The sequence below is a fragment of the Hemicordylus capensis genome, chromosome 3 (assembly GCF_027244095.1).
Source record: "Hemicordylus capensis ecotype Gifberg chromosome 3, rHemCap1.1.pri, whole genome shotgun sequence".
Lineage (NCBI taxonomy): Eukaryota > Metazoa > Chordata > Lepidosauria > Squamata > Cordylidae > Hemicordylus > Hemicordylus capensis.
In genome coordinates, this window is record NC_069659.1 from 114,119,749 (window position 1) to 114,136,499 (window position 16,751).

Here is a 16,751-nt window from a genome sequence, read left to right on the forward strand (position 1 = left end):
ATTAATGTTATGTTAATGGGAAGCTAACAGTTCACTGCTTATTTTAATTCACATATTATTTTATTCTAATTCTTGTATATATTTGCACAAATGTGAAGAATAGATCTGCTGGATCATCTCTTTCTGTTTTTGTTTTAAATTGAGGAATATTCAGAGGTGCACCTAGGTAATTTTGGAGCCTGGTCCTAAAGGCCTTTGTAGGGGAGATGATGCTTAGCTTGCATGTGCACACACACACACACACACACCAGCTGTCCAGCTGCAAGTTAAGCATCATATTCTCTCTCTCTCTCTCTCTCTGAGACACAGACACAGACACACACACGCAGTATTTTTAACACATGGGTTCTTGAAGGCACAAAAAAACACAGTTCACAAGAATGTAAGAATATAAAACAGGTATATTTATGCAAATATTCATTAGCAGAAACATTTCAACACGCAACTTAACATACTCCAATCCCACATATTTCTTTCCCCACTTACCCCTCTGTCTCTGAAGCAGAGGTCATGCTCGGCCACCCAGTGCAGGTCACAGTCACGCTTGGCTGCCCGGTAGACTAAAGAGAATTTGGGGGACCCCAGGGGGTTGGGAGAACCTGGATGTCCACCCGGAAGTCCAGGGATAAGAGTACCTCTGATCTTGTTAACTCTTTGTGGTATTGATCTTCCCTTCTGTTGGCCCTTTTAGAGACTTCAAATGTAAATGTAACATTTGTGCTTCATTAGGCAGGATATCAGCCACAATCTCTAGAGCATCTTTAAGACTGTATAGAATATTTGAGAACTATTCATCCTCAGACGTTGCTTCTGCTCTAGGGTATAGACAGAGGAAATATTTGCTTCTCTATTGTCAGGATCCTTCTAAAACAAACAATTCAAAATGATGTGACTTTTTAGTTATTTCATTGTATTTCTTTTTCAGTCTTCTACACGGGCACTATGAAATTTCAGACCAGCAAAAACAGCTCAAAAGATTCATATAATCTCAAATTAGTAAGACTTTTTATTGTGACAAATTATTATTTTGTGGCCAAATGTTAGTTTAATATGCTAATTAGACTTTGTCAGAGCTATGGTGTTGAAAAATTATAGAGGTGTGGCTAAAGGCATCTAATGGGTCTCTTCTCTTGATTCAATACTTCCTGGAAATTATGCTTATATCAGGAAGGAGTCACAAGGATTTTTAACCTAGAATAAATGTTTATGCGATTGAAGGCATAATGGTTGATGTTAAAGAAGTATCAACTAGGCAGTGAGTGTGAAGGAAAATTGACTATCTCTTGTTTCTCCAATCTGCTGGAGGAAATGCTTGCCTATCACATTAATCCCCTCTGCATGTTATAATATAATTTGCAGTACTTCATTGATAGTTTTTCACATTTTGTCACTATGAAAAGTGCCAGATCTACAGTACATTTTATGTGTATATAGTTACATACTTTTCAATGGAATGCTGGCCATATATTCAGACTGCAGTCCTAGTATGCACACTTACCTGGAAGTAAGCCACCACTGTACACATCATAACTTACTTCTTAGTAAACATGCACAGTATTACACTTAGGGATGTGCATGAACAGTTCATGCATGCATGGGTGGGGCAGGGAGCAGTTCCCTTAAGAAGCAGGTCCTTACCTGCCCCAATGCATTTCTGGGCACAGCACTTGCTCTAGCACAGACCACGGCAGCTGCAGTGCTGTTCCCTGAAGTCTGTGTGTGCGGTAGCCATGTGCATGCCAACTCCATGCTCGTGCTGACTCCATGCACAGGAAACAGTGCCACTGCTGCCACAGCCTTTGCTAGAACGGGCGCTGCACCAAGAAAAGTGGTGGGACGGCAGCAGAGCAGTTAAGTACCCACTTACTTGCTCCTTAAGGGAACTGTTCCCCGCCCCACCGAACTGGTTTGGCTGTGGGCACCCAAGTAAGTTCGGCGTTTCCTAAAGGAAGCACCAAACTGGTTTGTGTGCATCCCGGATTACACTGCAAAAAATGTAGATTAGTAACAAAATTATTTATTTCCTTTAGCATTTTCCTGGAGATAACACCAGTCAGTACCAATTAACAGTTCCTCCGATCATACTGGAGACTGAGGAATTTGAGTAAGTATTTGTGATTTATTACTAGATCTTTATCCCTCACACAATTTTTGAATGCCCGCTGAGTTTCTTTTTGAATCATGTTGTGTTTTGGTGTGTTCATGAGAAAGAAAGATAAATACTGCATCAATTCAGCTCTTTGCAATATCCCAGCTTTTTCTATAGGTCCAATTCACATCATTATATTTTCAACTTAAGCTGAATTCAGCCACTTGAAAGTTATGCTTATAATGAAGTCCTCATCAGAGTAGTTTATCACAGATTTCCATATTTTCTTTCTGCTGCTAACCACATTATATAAAAACTCACTGGATTCATCTTTATCACATAGATCAGACAAGCAGAGTGATATTTTAATATTCTGTGTTATAGAATAACATTATAAAATGAATTGCTAAATTATTTGCTTGTATGATAAATGATTAGTCTTAATTTTCATTGAGTCGTGGTAAAGATGTACATGTAATGGACTACTTTACTGCTTTCCAGTTCTTGCAATATATCTGATATCAATACAGTGGCTGACATCCAGACTAATTCTGCACAGTGCAAGTTGCATATCCTAGTGAAAGCAGGATGTTGCTTTAGACAGTTCTGCTAAATCAGGAGCTTGCATTCCAGATTTGTGTTTTACTGGCACAATGGTAAATTTGTGTTTTAGCTGTGCTTGCGCAGCCTGTGATTAGGCCAACTAGGCAGCCGCCTAGGGTGCAGACCTCAGAGGGGCACACAGAGTGTAGACCTCGGAGAGGCACAGAGTATAGAGTGTCAATGTGTTTGCCTAGGGCACAAAATAGTCTGGCACCAGCCCTGCTTGTACAGACAGATTGAGAGAGCAAGAGATTGAGTAAGTTTGAGCATGCACTCAGCTACATGGGCTTTTTGCATATGCGAGTTGTTTGTTGCACTAGTGCAGCATTAGTCTGGATGTCAACCAGTGGAAATTGCTTTCAATATGCTAGTATGTACTTCTGTTTTTCTAGTCCGGTTTTAAGGATCTGCTTTAGTTACACGGGTGTGCAAACAACCATTTGCACCCCTGTAGAGAGTGCAGCAGCTTATACATGGCAAAGCAACAGAGTTGTTTAGCTGTATCTTTTTCCTTGAATGGCAATACTCCACTGTTTCCATCTTATTATTAGATGATACTGTTACAGGGTTGTGCTGGCCTCTGCAACTCCAGTGAGCTCAAAAACACTATAATATATCACCTGAATAGGAAAATAGGGACATGTTGGTAGGTATGGATATTGTAAAGGGAACTTTGACACTGGGGCAAGCACCTAAGCATCATCATCAGCTGGCTCGGGGGAATAAAAAGCAGTGACCGAATTTCTGACCTAGCTATTGAAAACTTTTCTTTTAGCATTTCAGATTTCAACAAAACACTTCAGAATTTAAGTGAGGTAAGCTATAGTTTATTACTATAACTACTTATTTGTGCACAATAAGCCTCATTTTGGATGATGGAATACACATTTTGATGACTGAGTGATTTTATTTGTCTTATAGTCATCCATTATGCAGTGTCGTGCAGAAAATGAAAGGTTTGTTATTTTAAATATATTTTAAATATGCTAAATATATTTAAGTATATGTTTACATTCCCACTGATTCTCTGATTGGCTGCAGAGTATTAAAAGTTTCTTCAATTTCAGATTAAGGAACTCACAGGCAGTGAAGTGGTGGACATTTCCCTTCCATCTCACTGGTCAGTTTAAACCAAAGGGCTATAGAACAGCAGCCAGAAGATCATCAATTATTATTGTATGCATGCTATTCTGAAGTTTGTGCCTTACTAGATGACACAAGAGAAGGGTGGACTCCACAACAATGCTTTAATAGAAATCTGAAGTGTCATCTCTAAAATGAATTTAGAACTGTCTACCTAGATAATAGAGCCACTTTCAATAATGATACGTGTGAGCACTGAGCTGTGCCAGCTTTAGGGGTGGGTGAGTAGGGCCTGCATTGCCTACCTGAAGAGGGTGCCAACTGACCTTGGCGGCTCACTCTTCATTGAATGTACTGCCTGCAGTGAGGTAAAGAAAGAGGGAAGAAGCTGCAAAGCCTGTGAGTCTTTACTGGGGATCTCTTGCTGCAAAAGGGAGACTGCCATACCAACTGAAATCTCAACATAAATTAATGGATACATGGAATTTCCATACATGGGAATGTCTGAGAGTGTTGTGCAAGCATGGTTTTGTTTTGTTTTTGTTCAATGCTGCTGGATAAATGTAAATAACAATAAAGATTTTGCTCTGTGCCTACCTAATAGATAAAGCAAAACAGATAATATCTCCCAATCCATGGTAGTGTGAACTCAAAAAGGAAAGTAGGAGGAGGGGAGAGTGATTGTGTGGGAGCTGGGTAGGACAGCTTTTGGTCTACCTTTGGTAAAATGCTGGAAAGAATCTGGGTAGGGCACGCCTGTCCTACCCAACTCTCAGCTTCCATCTCCCATCTGCCCACCTTGCTTTTTCAGATCACACAACAGCAGACTGGGAGCACGCACAGCTCTTCTATCTTGGCTGGGTGCTCCTCCAACCCTGTTTTGGGTTGTGTGAGCAAGCCTATATTGTGTGGGTTGATAAGGTGATTTAACCAATTGTTCAGTGCCACTATTTTTTAATAAATCATATATAGGTTATTCAATATAGCAGAGTTTACTTTATTTCACATTCTAGTGCAACAGATTGCAGTTTCATAATAAAGCTGGAGAAAAAAATGAATATAAGACAGATATTGGCAAATTTACAAGCAAAAGCAGAACTTAGCCCAATTGGTAAGTTGTCTTGAATATGTTACCTCTTATTCTAGAAACAATGATTGACATCTGGGCTAGCACTGCTGCACTATTTTTTGAGTGGTGGGAGGGGCAATTTTTGCCAATCTACTCCTCTTTCTAAAGCAGTGGTGAATTGAGAACAACTAGTTTGGGGGAGCAAAAGGGTAGCAAACAATATTATTGAGGGGCAATATTATTGATTTAATGCTATACATTAAATACTTATAAGTTTTAATGTTGTTAGTTTATTCACCTTATTAATGAAGCTTGCTTGGCTTTTTTAACTTATTGAGAACATTATCCAGATTCTTCTTAGAAAATACTGGGTTTTTTAAAATTAGACCAAACTTTCTCGATTGCTCTCCAAGCTAGTTTTCTCTTCCTGTCTAAGATCATCTGGCAGGAAAGACTGGGGTGGGAAGAGAGGTTAGTACCAGGCCAGCTGATGCCCTGCACACATGGTCCCACCCAGAACAGTCCCTGGCCAGGAATGAAACTAATGGGTTACCCCTCTCCCTGATAGCTCGTAGAAGAATAGGGTGACAATTAACCCCCTCACAAGCACTTCTGAGGTCACTTCCACAGCCTTTGAACAGGATCAGAGGAAGGGAGGAGGTTGGATACTGTGATTCCGAGCCAGTGTGTGACAAGTAAATGATTATCCACTTGCAAGGTGTAAATAAAACCAGGTAATTGCTCCTGCAAGTTTGCAGAACAATTGGGGCTTCTTTTGTGAACTTTGTTGTTTCTTTCACATTATACTATGGACTTCACCCAGACTTCAAAGGGCTCAATGCAAATGCACTGAGGGATGAGAAATAGCCCCAGGCTCTGCCAGTAATATAAGAAAAACAGCTTCCCATATGGGACAAGAGATTTTTGCCTCAGATACAGGACATCCCACATAATACAGGACTGTTGGGATCGCTACCGGTGGCGCCTACACCAGCTGCTGCTACCTGTGACTGTACTGTTTGGCACTTTGTTGTAAAGTCACAGTCTGGTAGATGAGACAATGAAATGGAGAGTGGAAAATATTTTTTGAGGAGTTCCCGTAACTCCTTGTTACTCCTTGGAGTCATCCCTGCTTCTGAAGCCCACTGTGTTTCACCAAAATATGTCCCTGAGAGTAGTATGGTGCTCAGGGACATATTTTGGTGATGCACAGTGGGCTTCAGAGGAAAGGGGAGATAAGCAAAAACTGCTCCTTCCCCCGTTCAGGCAACAGTGCAGTGGAAGTTGGGCACTCAAGTGCAGTTCTAGTCCAGATGTTGGCTAATATGTTGTAACCAAGGGTATATGTCTTGTTTGTGGCTGAAAATTCAAAATAAAACCAGAAATTTCTAGTTCCAGTTTTACTAAGAAGAGTGAGATTATGTGTCTGAGAACTCCAAACTCAGAATTCTTAGGGCTTGCATGCTAGTTGTTTTGTCACCTTTAAGCTATGTGTTAGTCAAAATATAAAATACTGTCTTATTTGCTTGGCACTTTTAAAAATAATTTGTTTATCTGCTGCCTATTGGCTTTTACTCTATGCCAATACTTAGTTTAACTTGTTTTATGATGGTCTTTGATCTGAAGAGTCCAACACAAATAGTGCATTTGGAATATGGGGAGACTGCTTGGCTACTGTCACTGATAGGGAGGGATGAATAACCCCATGTTCCTACTGGCAGGCAGTGCTAAGCAACTGTGAAAGAAGGAAAGTTGCCTTGGACTGCATAGTACAGATACTGCAGTATGTTGCCAGGGAATGGTTGGCAGCACCCAGCAAAGGACAATGATGTTGTTATCTTGAACTAGGTAATAGTGGACACTCTCCATTACCATGCAATCCTGGCCTATCCCTCCTTTAGTTACGTGCACAGGTGCGCACTTGTCCAACAGCAAAATAGTGCATTCCATTCCTAGCCCCCACATATGCTGTCACTGCGAACAAGTCTTACCTAAAATTATGTATATGATGTGATTTTTGTGGAGTTGATATGATGGCTGTGTAGCTACAAATTAAAATATGTGTTTTTACTATTTTTGTTGTTAATTATAGAGCTGTGCTGCTGTTCAACTTTGCATCCTAACTCTTGTCCCTCTACTGCTAAAGAGCTGCAATTGCTGCAGTGGTAAGTTTGACATAATAATAATCCTGCTTAATTTGGGAAATTTGGATCATATTTGAAGCAGGAAATAATTAGCCTTAGCCCAGTTCGGCATATTGGATGGCACTGCACGAGGGTGCTGAAATGGGAAATAGGGAGAGATACAACCCGTCTTGACAATAGACAGAATCTGTTTTGAGAACAATTGTTGTCTATTGGACTGTACATTGCCAAATAAAATCAATAAATCTGATCTACTTTCTATATTTTGGATTATGTCGTTCCTACTGAAACCAATAGGATTTAAATATACTTAATTTTAGCTGAATCGTGCTCATAAAGTTACTATTTGTATTACGTTTTTACATTATCCATAAATGTACACCATATTTAGTTAAAATTCCTCCTCTTCTCTTTATATACCATCAATTAATTTATTACCAACACCTCACAACTTCTCTAGAAATTTGTGCTGGTACACAAAACCTGAAATCTGTACAATTATCAGTGTGACATTGCTGCCCATCTGTAGTCTGATAGGTTAGTCTAGTCCTATTTTGTGATTAGGGTGTCATGAACTGGGAAAAATCCTTTAGGAGCAGAATTACATGGACATCCTTTTCATTATGTCTTATTGCACAAGTGCTAGATGGACCAATGGTCTGACTTGGTATAAAGCCGTTTTGTATGTATCTAAGAGTTTCCCATAAAATGAATGAGCAAGATGTTTTGCTGATGTAGTAAATGCTGGGAATATAGAAATCTCCAAATCATGTGATAGTGTAAATCAGAATTTTACAATGTTGAGAAATATAATTGTAATGATAGTTATTTAATTTATTTTGCCCATGGGCACTGTGCCTGTGCTAGGAAAGATTGTCTTCTAAATGGTTGCAAATATGCTTAAACTGAATATTATATATTTTGCATATATTTTTAGTGTAGAAGTCCAAATCCCTTGACACATATGAATTATAAATGACTTTTAAGGTTGTGCACTGCCAAAATGATTGGGATCGGATCAGATCCTTTCCCAATCAAGTGCATCAAATTGCATGGAAAAGCTGTCATAGAATCAATCTGATAGTGTAGGGTGTGTTGTTGGATCAATATATTGCGATGGCGGAGACACACAGCTGGCAGCAGCATGGTGTCTCCTTCTAATGCAAGAAAGCTGCTGCTCTGTGGGCAGTAACAGTGGCGTTTTAAATCACTGCTTTTCTTCCCTGGCAGCCAGCCTATACCTCCTGAGGAAGGAAGCAACCTGATATTGTGCCCTTCCCCATTGCATTACCTAGAGGGAGGGGTGAGGCTGCCTTCTGTAGTCTTAAGGCGAAGTCACTTTTTACCAGTAATGCACTGGGGAAAGGATACAATGTCATGACATTTCTTCCTTCTCAAGGGTAGTATGGATTGGCAGCTGGGAAAGAAAAACAGCTATTTAAAATGCCATTGCTATTATCCACAAAGCAGCAACTTTCTTGCATTAGAACAAAGAAGGGGAACCTACCCCCTGTTGCTGGGGGCGAGGTTGCTTTCACCCCCCTACTCATCCAATATTGTCAATCCAGGGTGCCTCGGGCACCCTTTTTAAAATTAGATCTGATTGGACTGGGCCCTATCAGACACTTTTGTTATTGGATCTGGTGAAAAATTATCCAACAGGGCCTGCACTGAATTGGTTCTGATTATCAGCTTGATTCAATGCACAGTCCTAATGATTGTGTCTAGTAAATAATGTATTTGGAACCATTGGAGGCATGACAAAAAAAGAAGAATATTGTATTACAAATAGCAAATCTGATCTTATGTGATTTTAATCATATGCATACAATAATAATAATAATGGGTATTATCAATACTAGTTAGTCATGAGTATGCATGCACCATTTGAAATCAATGAGACTAAAGTCCCATTACTTTCAGTGGGCCTTAATCATGATGCTACTCACTTCTTCTTAGGAAGCTTTTTGTTTCGTATTCTGATGAAAGTTGCTACTAAACCAATCCCAACACCTGTATAACTTTATCTGTGTTTTACCTCTAGTGGTGTGCATGAACCAGTTGCCTGTGCTGGCCCTAGTACATCTGGCCTACCGGTTTCACCTGTTGCTCCTTCCATGATGACTTCTACTGTTATAACTCAACATGGCAGTCCTTCCCCTGAATCTACCACGGTTTCTCCTCCTCCTCCTCAGACTGAGCCTAAAACAACAGATTATCCTTCCATACTGGGTGGTCAAATTACAACTCAATTTTTTCCTTCCACTGAACAAAACACAGTCATACTTCCTGTTGCACCTCCTACAGGATCTAACAATGCCATTGTTTCTTCTGCTACAACTAACAGAGTCCTTACTACGGTGTCATCTACCAAACCTACTACTGCTTCTTCTGTAGTGATGGATTCCTCTGAATCCATCACTGCAGTATCTCGCCCTACATCATTTGCCAAATCTACAGCAGCAGTGTCCTCTGCTATGCCTTCCCCTGCATCCAACATGAACACTTCTTCTGATATGCATTCCACCACTGATGACATTGGAAGTTCAGGTAAAGGCACCACTGACTTTAAATCTGACTTTAAATGTATAAAAAGTTGTTATTTGAAGATGAGCCTGATTTGTCCCTGCAGTTTGCAGTATGGTACATAGCACTGGAAATTCAGTCTCATGGAACTTGTTTCCCATGGCAAGTTGTTTATATGTCAAATAGCTCTTCAGACAGTTCTGGCTACTTTCTCCACATTAACACATATCTTAAAAATTGAGGCTTTTCAGTGGCATAGTGAAAATAAACCAAACAGCATGGAATGGTGCTTTGCCCAAATAGAGACAAATGAAAAGCAACATCCATATATTTGTATTGCAAAGTGTTTATTATATCAAAAACTGAATGTGTGAATTGGGTCTTAGTGGGAGCTAATGGAAGGAATTCAATAATCTGCCATAAGTAAAAGGAGAGCCTGAGACACTTCTGCACAGGGTTGTGTTTTTTTTAAAAAAAACAATACATGTTACATTCTGAGCTTGCATTGTTCTCTATTGTTCTGCAACATGGTAGAAGGAATGATTATTTGTTGAATTGTTTGATGAAACAACTGTGAAAATGAAAAAGCAAAATCAGCTACTTTATATATAATGCTTCATATTTCTTTTTCTGTGCCTTAATCCTCTTGGTATATACATTACTGTGTATAATAGCTGGAATACACATTATGTTCAGATAACATATTGATTCTCCACCCACCCCACCACTGTTCTCTTGCAGAACTTCCACCCATCACCAATACTTTTAATGCCTCAGATGTTGAGAAAATAGTTTCTAAATTGGAGGAGGAATTGTCTGCAGAAAATATAGCACCAGCTCTGGCAAGAGAGATGGTGAACAGAGTTAGTCAACTCCTAAATATTCCTGAGCCACAGATTTCTCCTATGTCTAAAAGGTGCATCTCTTCATAATTTGATTATCATTTCTGCTTCTCTTTCTTACAGGGTTTTATCTGTTTTACATGATTTGTTTGATACAGAAGAAACCATAAATTATATATATTTTGTCTGTACATGTAAGAGCTCAGTAGAGACCAACATTTTGTTGCCATGTACTGTATGTGCAGAAGGTTCTTTTAGGAACCTTAAAAAAAATTAAAAGATTTGATTGTAGGGTTTAACTGTTGATATTCACATGAGCCTTCTGAGATGGAGTAGATAAAATCACATAAATAAATTATATTAATTTGTACTTAACTGAACATGAGTCTGTTTCTTCTCATGTATCTTGGTGCCTTTTTATCAGAGTTTTGGAATTGTCCTGCATTTTAAAATAATACAAGTAAAACTATATTTCATGAAATGCTTATACTGTTTTTAAACAGAAGATATAGAACAATGTAATCTTCCTTTTTTTTTTTTTTGCCTCAATAGAATAATAAAAATAGTGGATGCAATTGGCTTAAAAGTGAACTTCTCAACAGAATCCATTAATATGACTTCTCCTTCCTTGGCTCTGGCAGTCTTGAAAGTGAACAGCAGCTTCTTCAGCAAAGTTTCATTTGCTGTTGAAGCTTCCTCAGACCTTCAGGTAAACCTGTTATTTGTTTCTTTCACTAAACTTAAAAAATGGTAATTTGACCATGTGGCTTGAGCTTGTTACCAAGCCTCGTGGACATATTTTTGGGTGACAGAAATTTTGATTGAAACATTTGCTGAGATGGTTTGAAGACTGTATTTCCATTATTGCTGTAATCTGTGGCATCTGCTTTGCCTGCAGAAGGTTAGGTTCAATGCCTGGCATCTTCAGATATGACTGGGAAAGAACCTCATCTGAAATCTGCAGAGCCACTGCAGTCAGTGTAGACAATATTGAGCTTGATGATCTGACTTGGTACAAAGCAGCTTCATATAAGATATACATTTTTAGAATAAAGAGATAATTGTTAACATTTTTGGTTCATGATCCAATTGCTTCTGTATTCTCCTACCCACAACCTCCTATTTGCACTGCTCTGTGCTATATTTCCTGCTTCTGACTCCTCTTTCCATCAGTCCCAATCATGTGACAAAAAGTTGCAAACAACTCATGGCAAATGTAAGGGACGGGGACCAACTGGATCGGCTTTGTGATACATTGAATAATTGCATACATAATTGAAAAATGAGCAGTTGAGGCTGCTTTTAAAAACATATTACATAAACTTACAAAAACTGGTGTAATTGCTTCCCTTATCATGCCGTCTGGTCCCATGCTTCCGTCTGTCATGTATCTGTTTAGTTACAGGCATTCTTTCCAGAGCAGATCATAGAATAATTTGGAGCTTATGTCCTATGAGAACATTATAAATATGATGAAATGACAGAATCTAACCTAAAATTATTCTTAATTTTTTAAAGATGTGGTGTATCTAATTGCCACTAGGGATGAGGTGGGAAAACCTTAACATTTGCAAAAAGAAAATGTATGATTAGGAGATAAAACTGAACTTCGATCTGTCAGTGGTACCCACTAGACTGAATAGGCCTGCAGAGGGGATTGCTTTTGACTGATGCTTCTCTTTGTGGGATGAAGCACAGCCCTGTGCAGAAGTTATCATCTGAAATTAAATTGACATGTATAATGGGGGTGGCATTTGTGAAATGTGAAAGGTAAAGTAAAGTGTGACGTCAAGTCGATTTTGACTCCTGGCACCCACAGAGCCCTGTGGTTCTCTTTGGTAGAATACAGGAGGGGTTTGCCATTGCAAGTGACTCAGCTGTTCCTCAGGTCACCTGCTCAGTTTTGGGCTTTATAGGAAGGCTCCTTGTGGTGGCAGGTCCGCCAGTGGTGGGCCCGCCACCAAAGGGGCGACACCAAAGAGGCTCGCCACTTTGGGGGAGCCACTACGGGGGAGAACGAGGGCAAGGGTGAGGGCTAGAGGGCTTCTGTTTAATTAGTTTTAAGCTGTTTTAGACTTGGGTTGAAATTGCTGTAATGTGTTTGGGTTCCTCTGAAGATGGGGAGACAGGGAGTGCCTTCGTTGACTATGGGGCAGCCATCCCGGTGGTGGTGGGGAATAGAAGGAGTAATGTTGGCAGGTCAGCAGGCCGTTCCAGGAGAAGGGTGGTAAGAAATTTAATAGTGGTCTCCCCTTCCAGCTGTCCTGCCAGCTCTTTGACCTCGGGGAGCACTGCCAACAACCCACATAGCTTTCCCCTGCTCCTCTGTAATGCCAGGTCAGTCCAAAATAAATCTGAACTCATCCATGATTTGATCATGGATAAAGGGTATGTATTACCGAGTATGTATTACCGAGACTTGGTTGGGGGAGGCTAGTAGTCCAGTTTGGTCCCAGCTTCTCCCTCCAGGATATTCTGTAGAGGAGCAGGTGAGGGGACATGGGCGGGGAGGGGGGGGCTGTGGTCTATAAGGATAACATCTCCCTTACCAGGGTCCCTGTCAGGGTACCGGGCCATACTGAATGTGTGTACTTGAGTTTGGGGACCAGGGATAGATTTGGACTTCTGTTGGTGTACCAATGGCCCCGCTGCCCAGCGGAATCCCTTACTGAGTTCACAGACTTGGTTGCAGAACTTGCGTTGGAGTCTCCCAGACTCTAGGTGCTGGGGGACTTCAATGTTCATTTCGGGACCAATCTGTCTGGGGCAGCTCAGGAGTTCATAGCGGCCATGACAACTATGGGCCTATCCCAAGTGGTCTCTGGACCGACGCATATTGCAGGTCACACGCTTGATTTGGTATTTTACTCTGATTAGGTTGGTGTTCCATGGATGGGGACTCCTGTGATTTCCCCATTGTCATGGACAGACCACCATCTGGTTAAGGTCGGACTTACAACCACTTCCCACCTCTGCAGGGGCGAGGGGCCCATTACAATGGTCTGCCCGAAGAGGTTATTAGATCCATTAAGATTCCAAGAAACCTTGGAGGGATTTAATGTTGGCTTTGCTGGTGATCCTGTTGATGCCCTGGTTGAGAATTGGAACAACTTGCTCACCAGGGCAGTAGACACGATTGCTCCCAAGCATCCCCTCCGACCCGCTCCAAAATTGGCCCCTTGGTATACAGAAGATCTACAGGGGCTGAAGCGGCAAGGTAGGCGACTGGAGCGCAAGTGGAGGAAGACTCAACTCGAATCTGACAGATTGCAACATAGAGCACATCTAAAGATCTATGCTCAGGCAATACGTGCGGCAAAGAGGCGGTTCTTTTCTGACCGTATTGCCTCTGTGAATTCACATACAGCTGAGTTGTTCAGGGTTGTGAGGTGATTAGTATCTGCCCTCCCTCCCTTGAACCAGAATTTGGAGTCATCAGTTACCCGCTGTGATGTGTTTAAAGAGTTTTTCGCAGATAAAATATCTCGGATTTGAGCTGACCTAGATGGAGACTCCACAATTAATTTGATGTCTGAGCTGGAGGTGCCCAACAACTCCTCTTATGTGATTCAACTGGATCGGTTTCAGTTTGTGACTCCTGAGGATGTGGACAAGCTGCTTGGATCAGTGAGGCCTACCACTTGTTCTCTTGACCCTTGTCCAACATGACTTGTTCGATCTAGCAGGGAAGTTGTTGTAAACAGCCTGGTGGAAATCATAAATGCTTCTCTGACGGAGGGCAGGATGCCTCCTTGTCTTAAGGAGGCAATCATTAGACCTCTTCTGAAGAAGCCTGCATTAGATCCCTCAGAGTTGAGCAATTATAGGCCTGTTTCCAACCTCCCATGGCTGGGGAAGGTAATTGAGAGGGTGGTGGCCTCTCAGCTCCAGGCGGTCTGGGAGGAAACTGATTATCTAGACCCATTTCAAACTGGTTTTTGGGCGGGCTATGGGGTGGAGACTGCCTTGGTCGGCTTGATAGATGATCTCCAATTGGCAATTGACAGAGGAAGTGTGACTCTGTTGGTCCTTTTGGATATCTCGGCGGCTTTTGATACTATTGACCTTAGTATCCTTCTGGAACGTCTGAGGGTGTTGGGGGTGGGAGGCACTGTTTTACAGTGTTTCTGCTCTTACCTCTCGGATAGATTCCAGATGGTGTCAATTGGAGACTGTTGATCTTCAAAATCTGAGCCTAAGTAAGGTGTCCCTCAAGGCTCCGTACTTTCTCCAATGCTTTTTAACATCTACATGAAACTGCTGGGAGAGATCATCAGGGGATTTTGAGCTGGGTGTTACCAGTATGCTGAAGACACCCAGATCTACTTCTCCATGTCAACTTCTCCAGGAGCTGGCATATCCTCCCTAAATGCCTGCCTGGAAGCAGTAGTGGGCTGGGTGAGGGAGAATAAACTCAAGCTGGATCCAGATAAGACGGAGGTACTTATTGTGCGGGGTCAGAACTCTAGAAACGATTTTGATCTGCCTGTTCTAGATGGGGTCACGCTTCCCCAAAAGGAACAGGTTCGCAGTCTGGAAGTACTTCTGGATTCACACCTCTCTCTGATTTCTCAGGTTGAGGCGGTGGCCAGGGGTGCTTTCTATAAGCTCCGGCTGATACGCCAGCTGCGCCTGTTTCTTGAGATCAATGACCTCAGAACTGTGGTACATCTGCTGGTAACCTCCAGACTTGACTTTTGTAATGCGCTCTATGTGGGGCTCCCTTTGTATGTAGTCCGGAAACTTCAATTGGTTCACAACGCGGCAGCCAGGTTGGTCTCTGGGTCATCCTGGAGAGACCATGTTACTCCTTTAGTGATGGAGTTACACTGGCTGCCAATAGGTTTCCAGACAAAATACAAAGTGCTAGTTATAACTTACAAAGCCCTAAACGGCTTAGGCCCTGGGTACTTAAGAGAGCGTCTTCTTCGTTATGAGCTCCACCGCCCACTGAGGTCATATGAGGAGGTCCGTCTTCAGTTACCGCCAACTCATTTGGTGGCTACACAGAGACGAGCCTTCTCGGTCACTGCCCTGAGATTGTGGAATGCGCTCCCTGCTGAGATACGATCCTCCCCATCTCTGGCAATTTTCAGAAAACACCTGAAAACCCTTCTTTTCACCTAAGCTTTCTCAGCTTCCTAAATTGTAGGGGTTTTAATTTCTGGTTTATTTTAAAATTCAAAACCTGATTTCGGGGTTTTTAATCACTGTAATTGTTTAATTGTTTTAAAATGTTTTAAAATTGTTAATTGTTATATTGCTTTTTAATTTGTTTTAGCTCTTTACTGTTTTAGTTATGTGTTTTAATTGTAAACCACCCTGAGCCATTTTGGAAGGGCGGTATACAAATCAAATAAATAAATTAAAAAATAAATAAATTGCCTCCTCCCATGCAGTATGAGATGATGCCTTTCAGCATCTTCCTTTATCGCAGCTGCCCGATATAGCTGTTTGCCATAGTCTGGGAAACATACCAGCGGGGATTTGAACCGGCAACCTTCTGCTTGTTTCCCTGCTGCGCTTAAGGTAGCAAAATGTGAAAACAGACTGCCAAAGACCAAGAAACAGAAGAAAGCAAAATGGATGCCAGAACACATGGTGGAAATTGCCAAGAAGAGGAGAGAAGCCAAAGAAAGAAAGATAAAGACCCCAGGAAGGAACTTAATAGGGAATTTCAGAAAGCTGTTAGAAGAGACAAGGAGCAGTACTACAATGACATCTGTAAAGACCTTGAGGGTGGAAATAGACACGGAAAAACAAGGCAAGTTTTCCAAAACTGCCCTCTCTCTACTCAGAGGGCAGTTGCAAACTCGAATTGGTATGTTAAGGGATGCCAAAGGACAGATAGTAACTGATTCAGAGAAAATCAAACAGAGATGGAAAGAGTATACTTAAAATCTGTACAGCAGGGACGTCAACATCCAAGATACTCTAGAAGATATTCCCTACTTGCAAGAACCTCTAGTATGGGAAGATGAAGTCAGATCAGTACCCCGGTCATTACCAAGTCAGAAAGCTACAGGAATTGATGGAATAGCTACAGAAATATGGCAAGCACCAGAAGAAGAATCAGTCAAAGTTCTAACCAAACTATGCCAGCAAATCTGGAGAATGACACAGTGGCCAACAGATTGGAAGAGGTCAGTATACATACTCATACCAAAGAAAAGAGATTGTGCAAAGAAAACAGATTGCACAAACCATCGCACAATTTATTATGCTAGCAAAATAATGCTCAGAATCATCCAATGTAGATTAGAGCCCTACATGGAAAGGGAAATGCCAGATGTTCAAGCTGGTTGTAGAAAAGGCCAAGGAACAAGACACATCATTGCTGATGCACTCTGGATAACTGAGAAAGCCAAAGAATACCAGAAAGAAGTCAATATGTG

At 41.3% G+C, this 16,751-nt stretch overlaps 1 protein-coding gene across 11 annotated transcripts in view; it reads left to right on the forward strand.

The window, feature by feature from the left end:
• Positions 1–16,751, forward strand: part of ADGRG2 (adhesion G protein-coupled receptor G2) — a 77,602-nt gene that overhangs the window by 42,361 nt on the left and 18,490 nt on the right. For all 11 annotated transcript variants that reach the window (XM_053312987.1, XM_053312995.1, XM_053312994.1 and 8 more), the window contains 9 exons: positions 926–996; positions 2,031–2,104; positions 3,468–3,507; positions 3,614–3,648; positions 4,789–4,886; positions 6,937–7,009; positions 9,033–9,538; positions 10,256–10,430; positions 10,909–11,065. In XM_053312987.1, the coding sequence (XP_053168962.1) occupies positions 926–996; positions 2,031–2,104; positions 3,468–3,507; positions 3,614–3,648; positions 4,789–4,886; positions 6,937–7,009; positions 9,033–9,538; positions 10,256–10,430; positions 10,909–11,065 (1,229 nt within the window). The remainder of the gene's footprint in view (positions 1–925; positions 997–2,030; positions 2,105–3,467; positions 3,508–3,613; positions 3,649–4,788; positions 4,887–6,936; positions 7,010–9,032; positions 9,539–10,255; positions 10,431–10,908; positions 11,066–16,751) is intronic.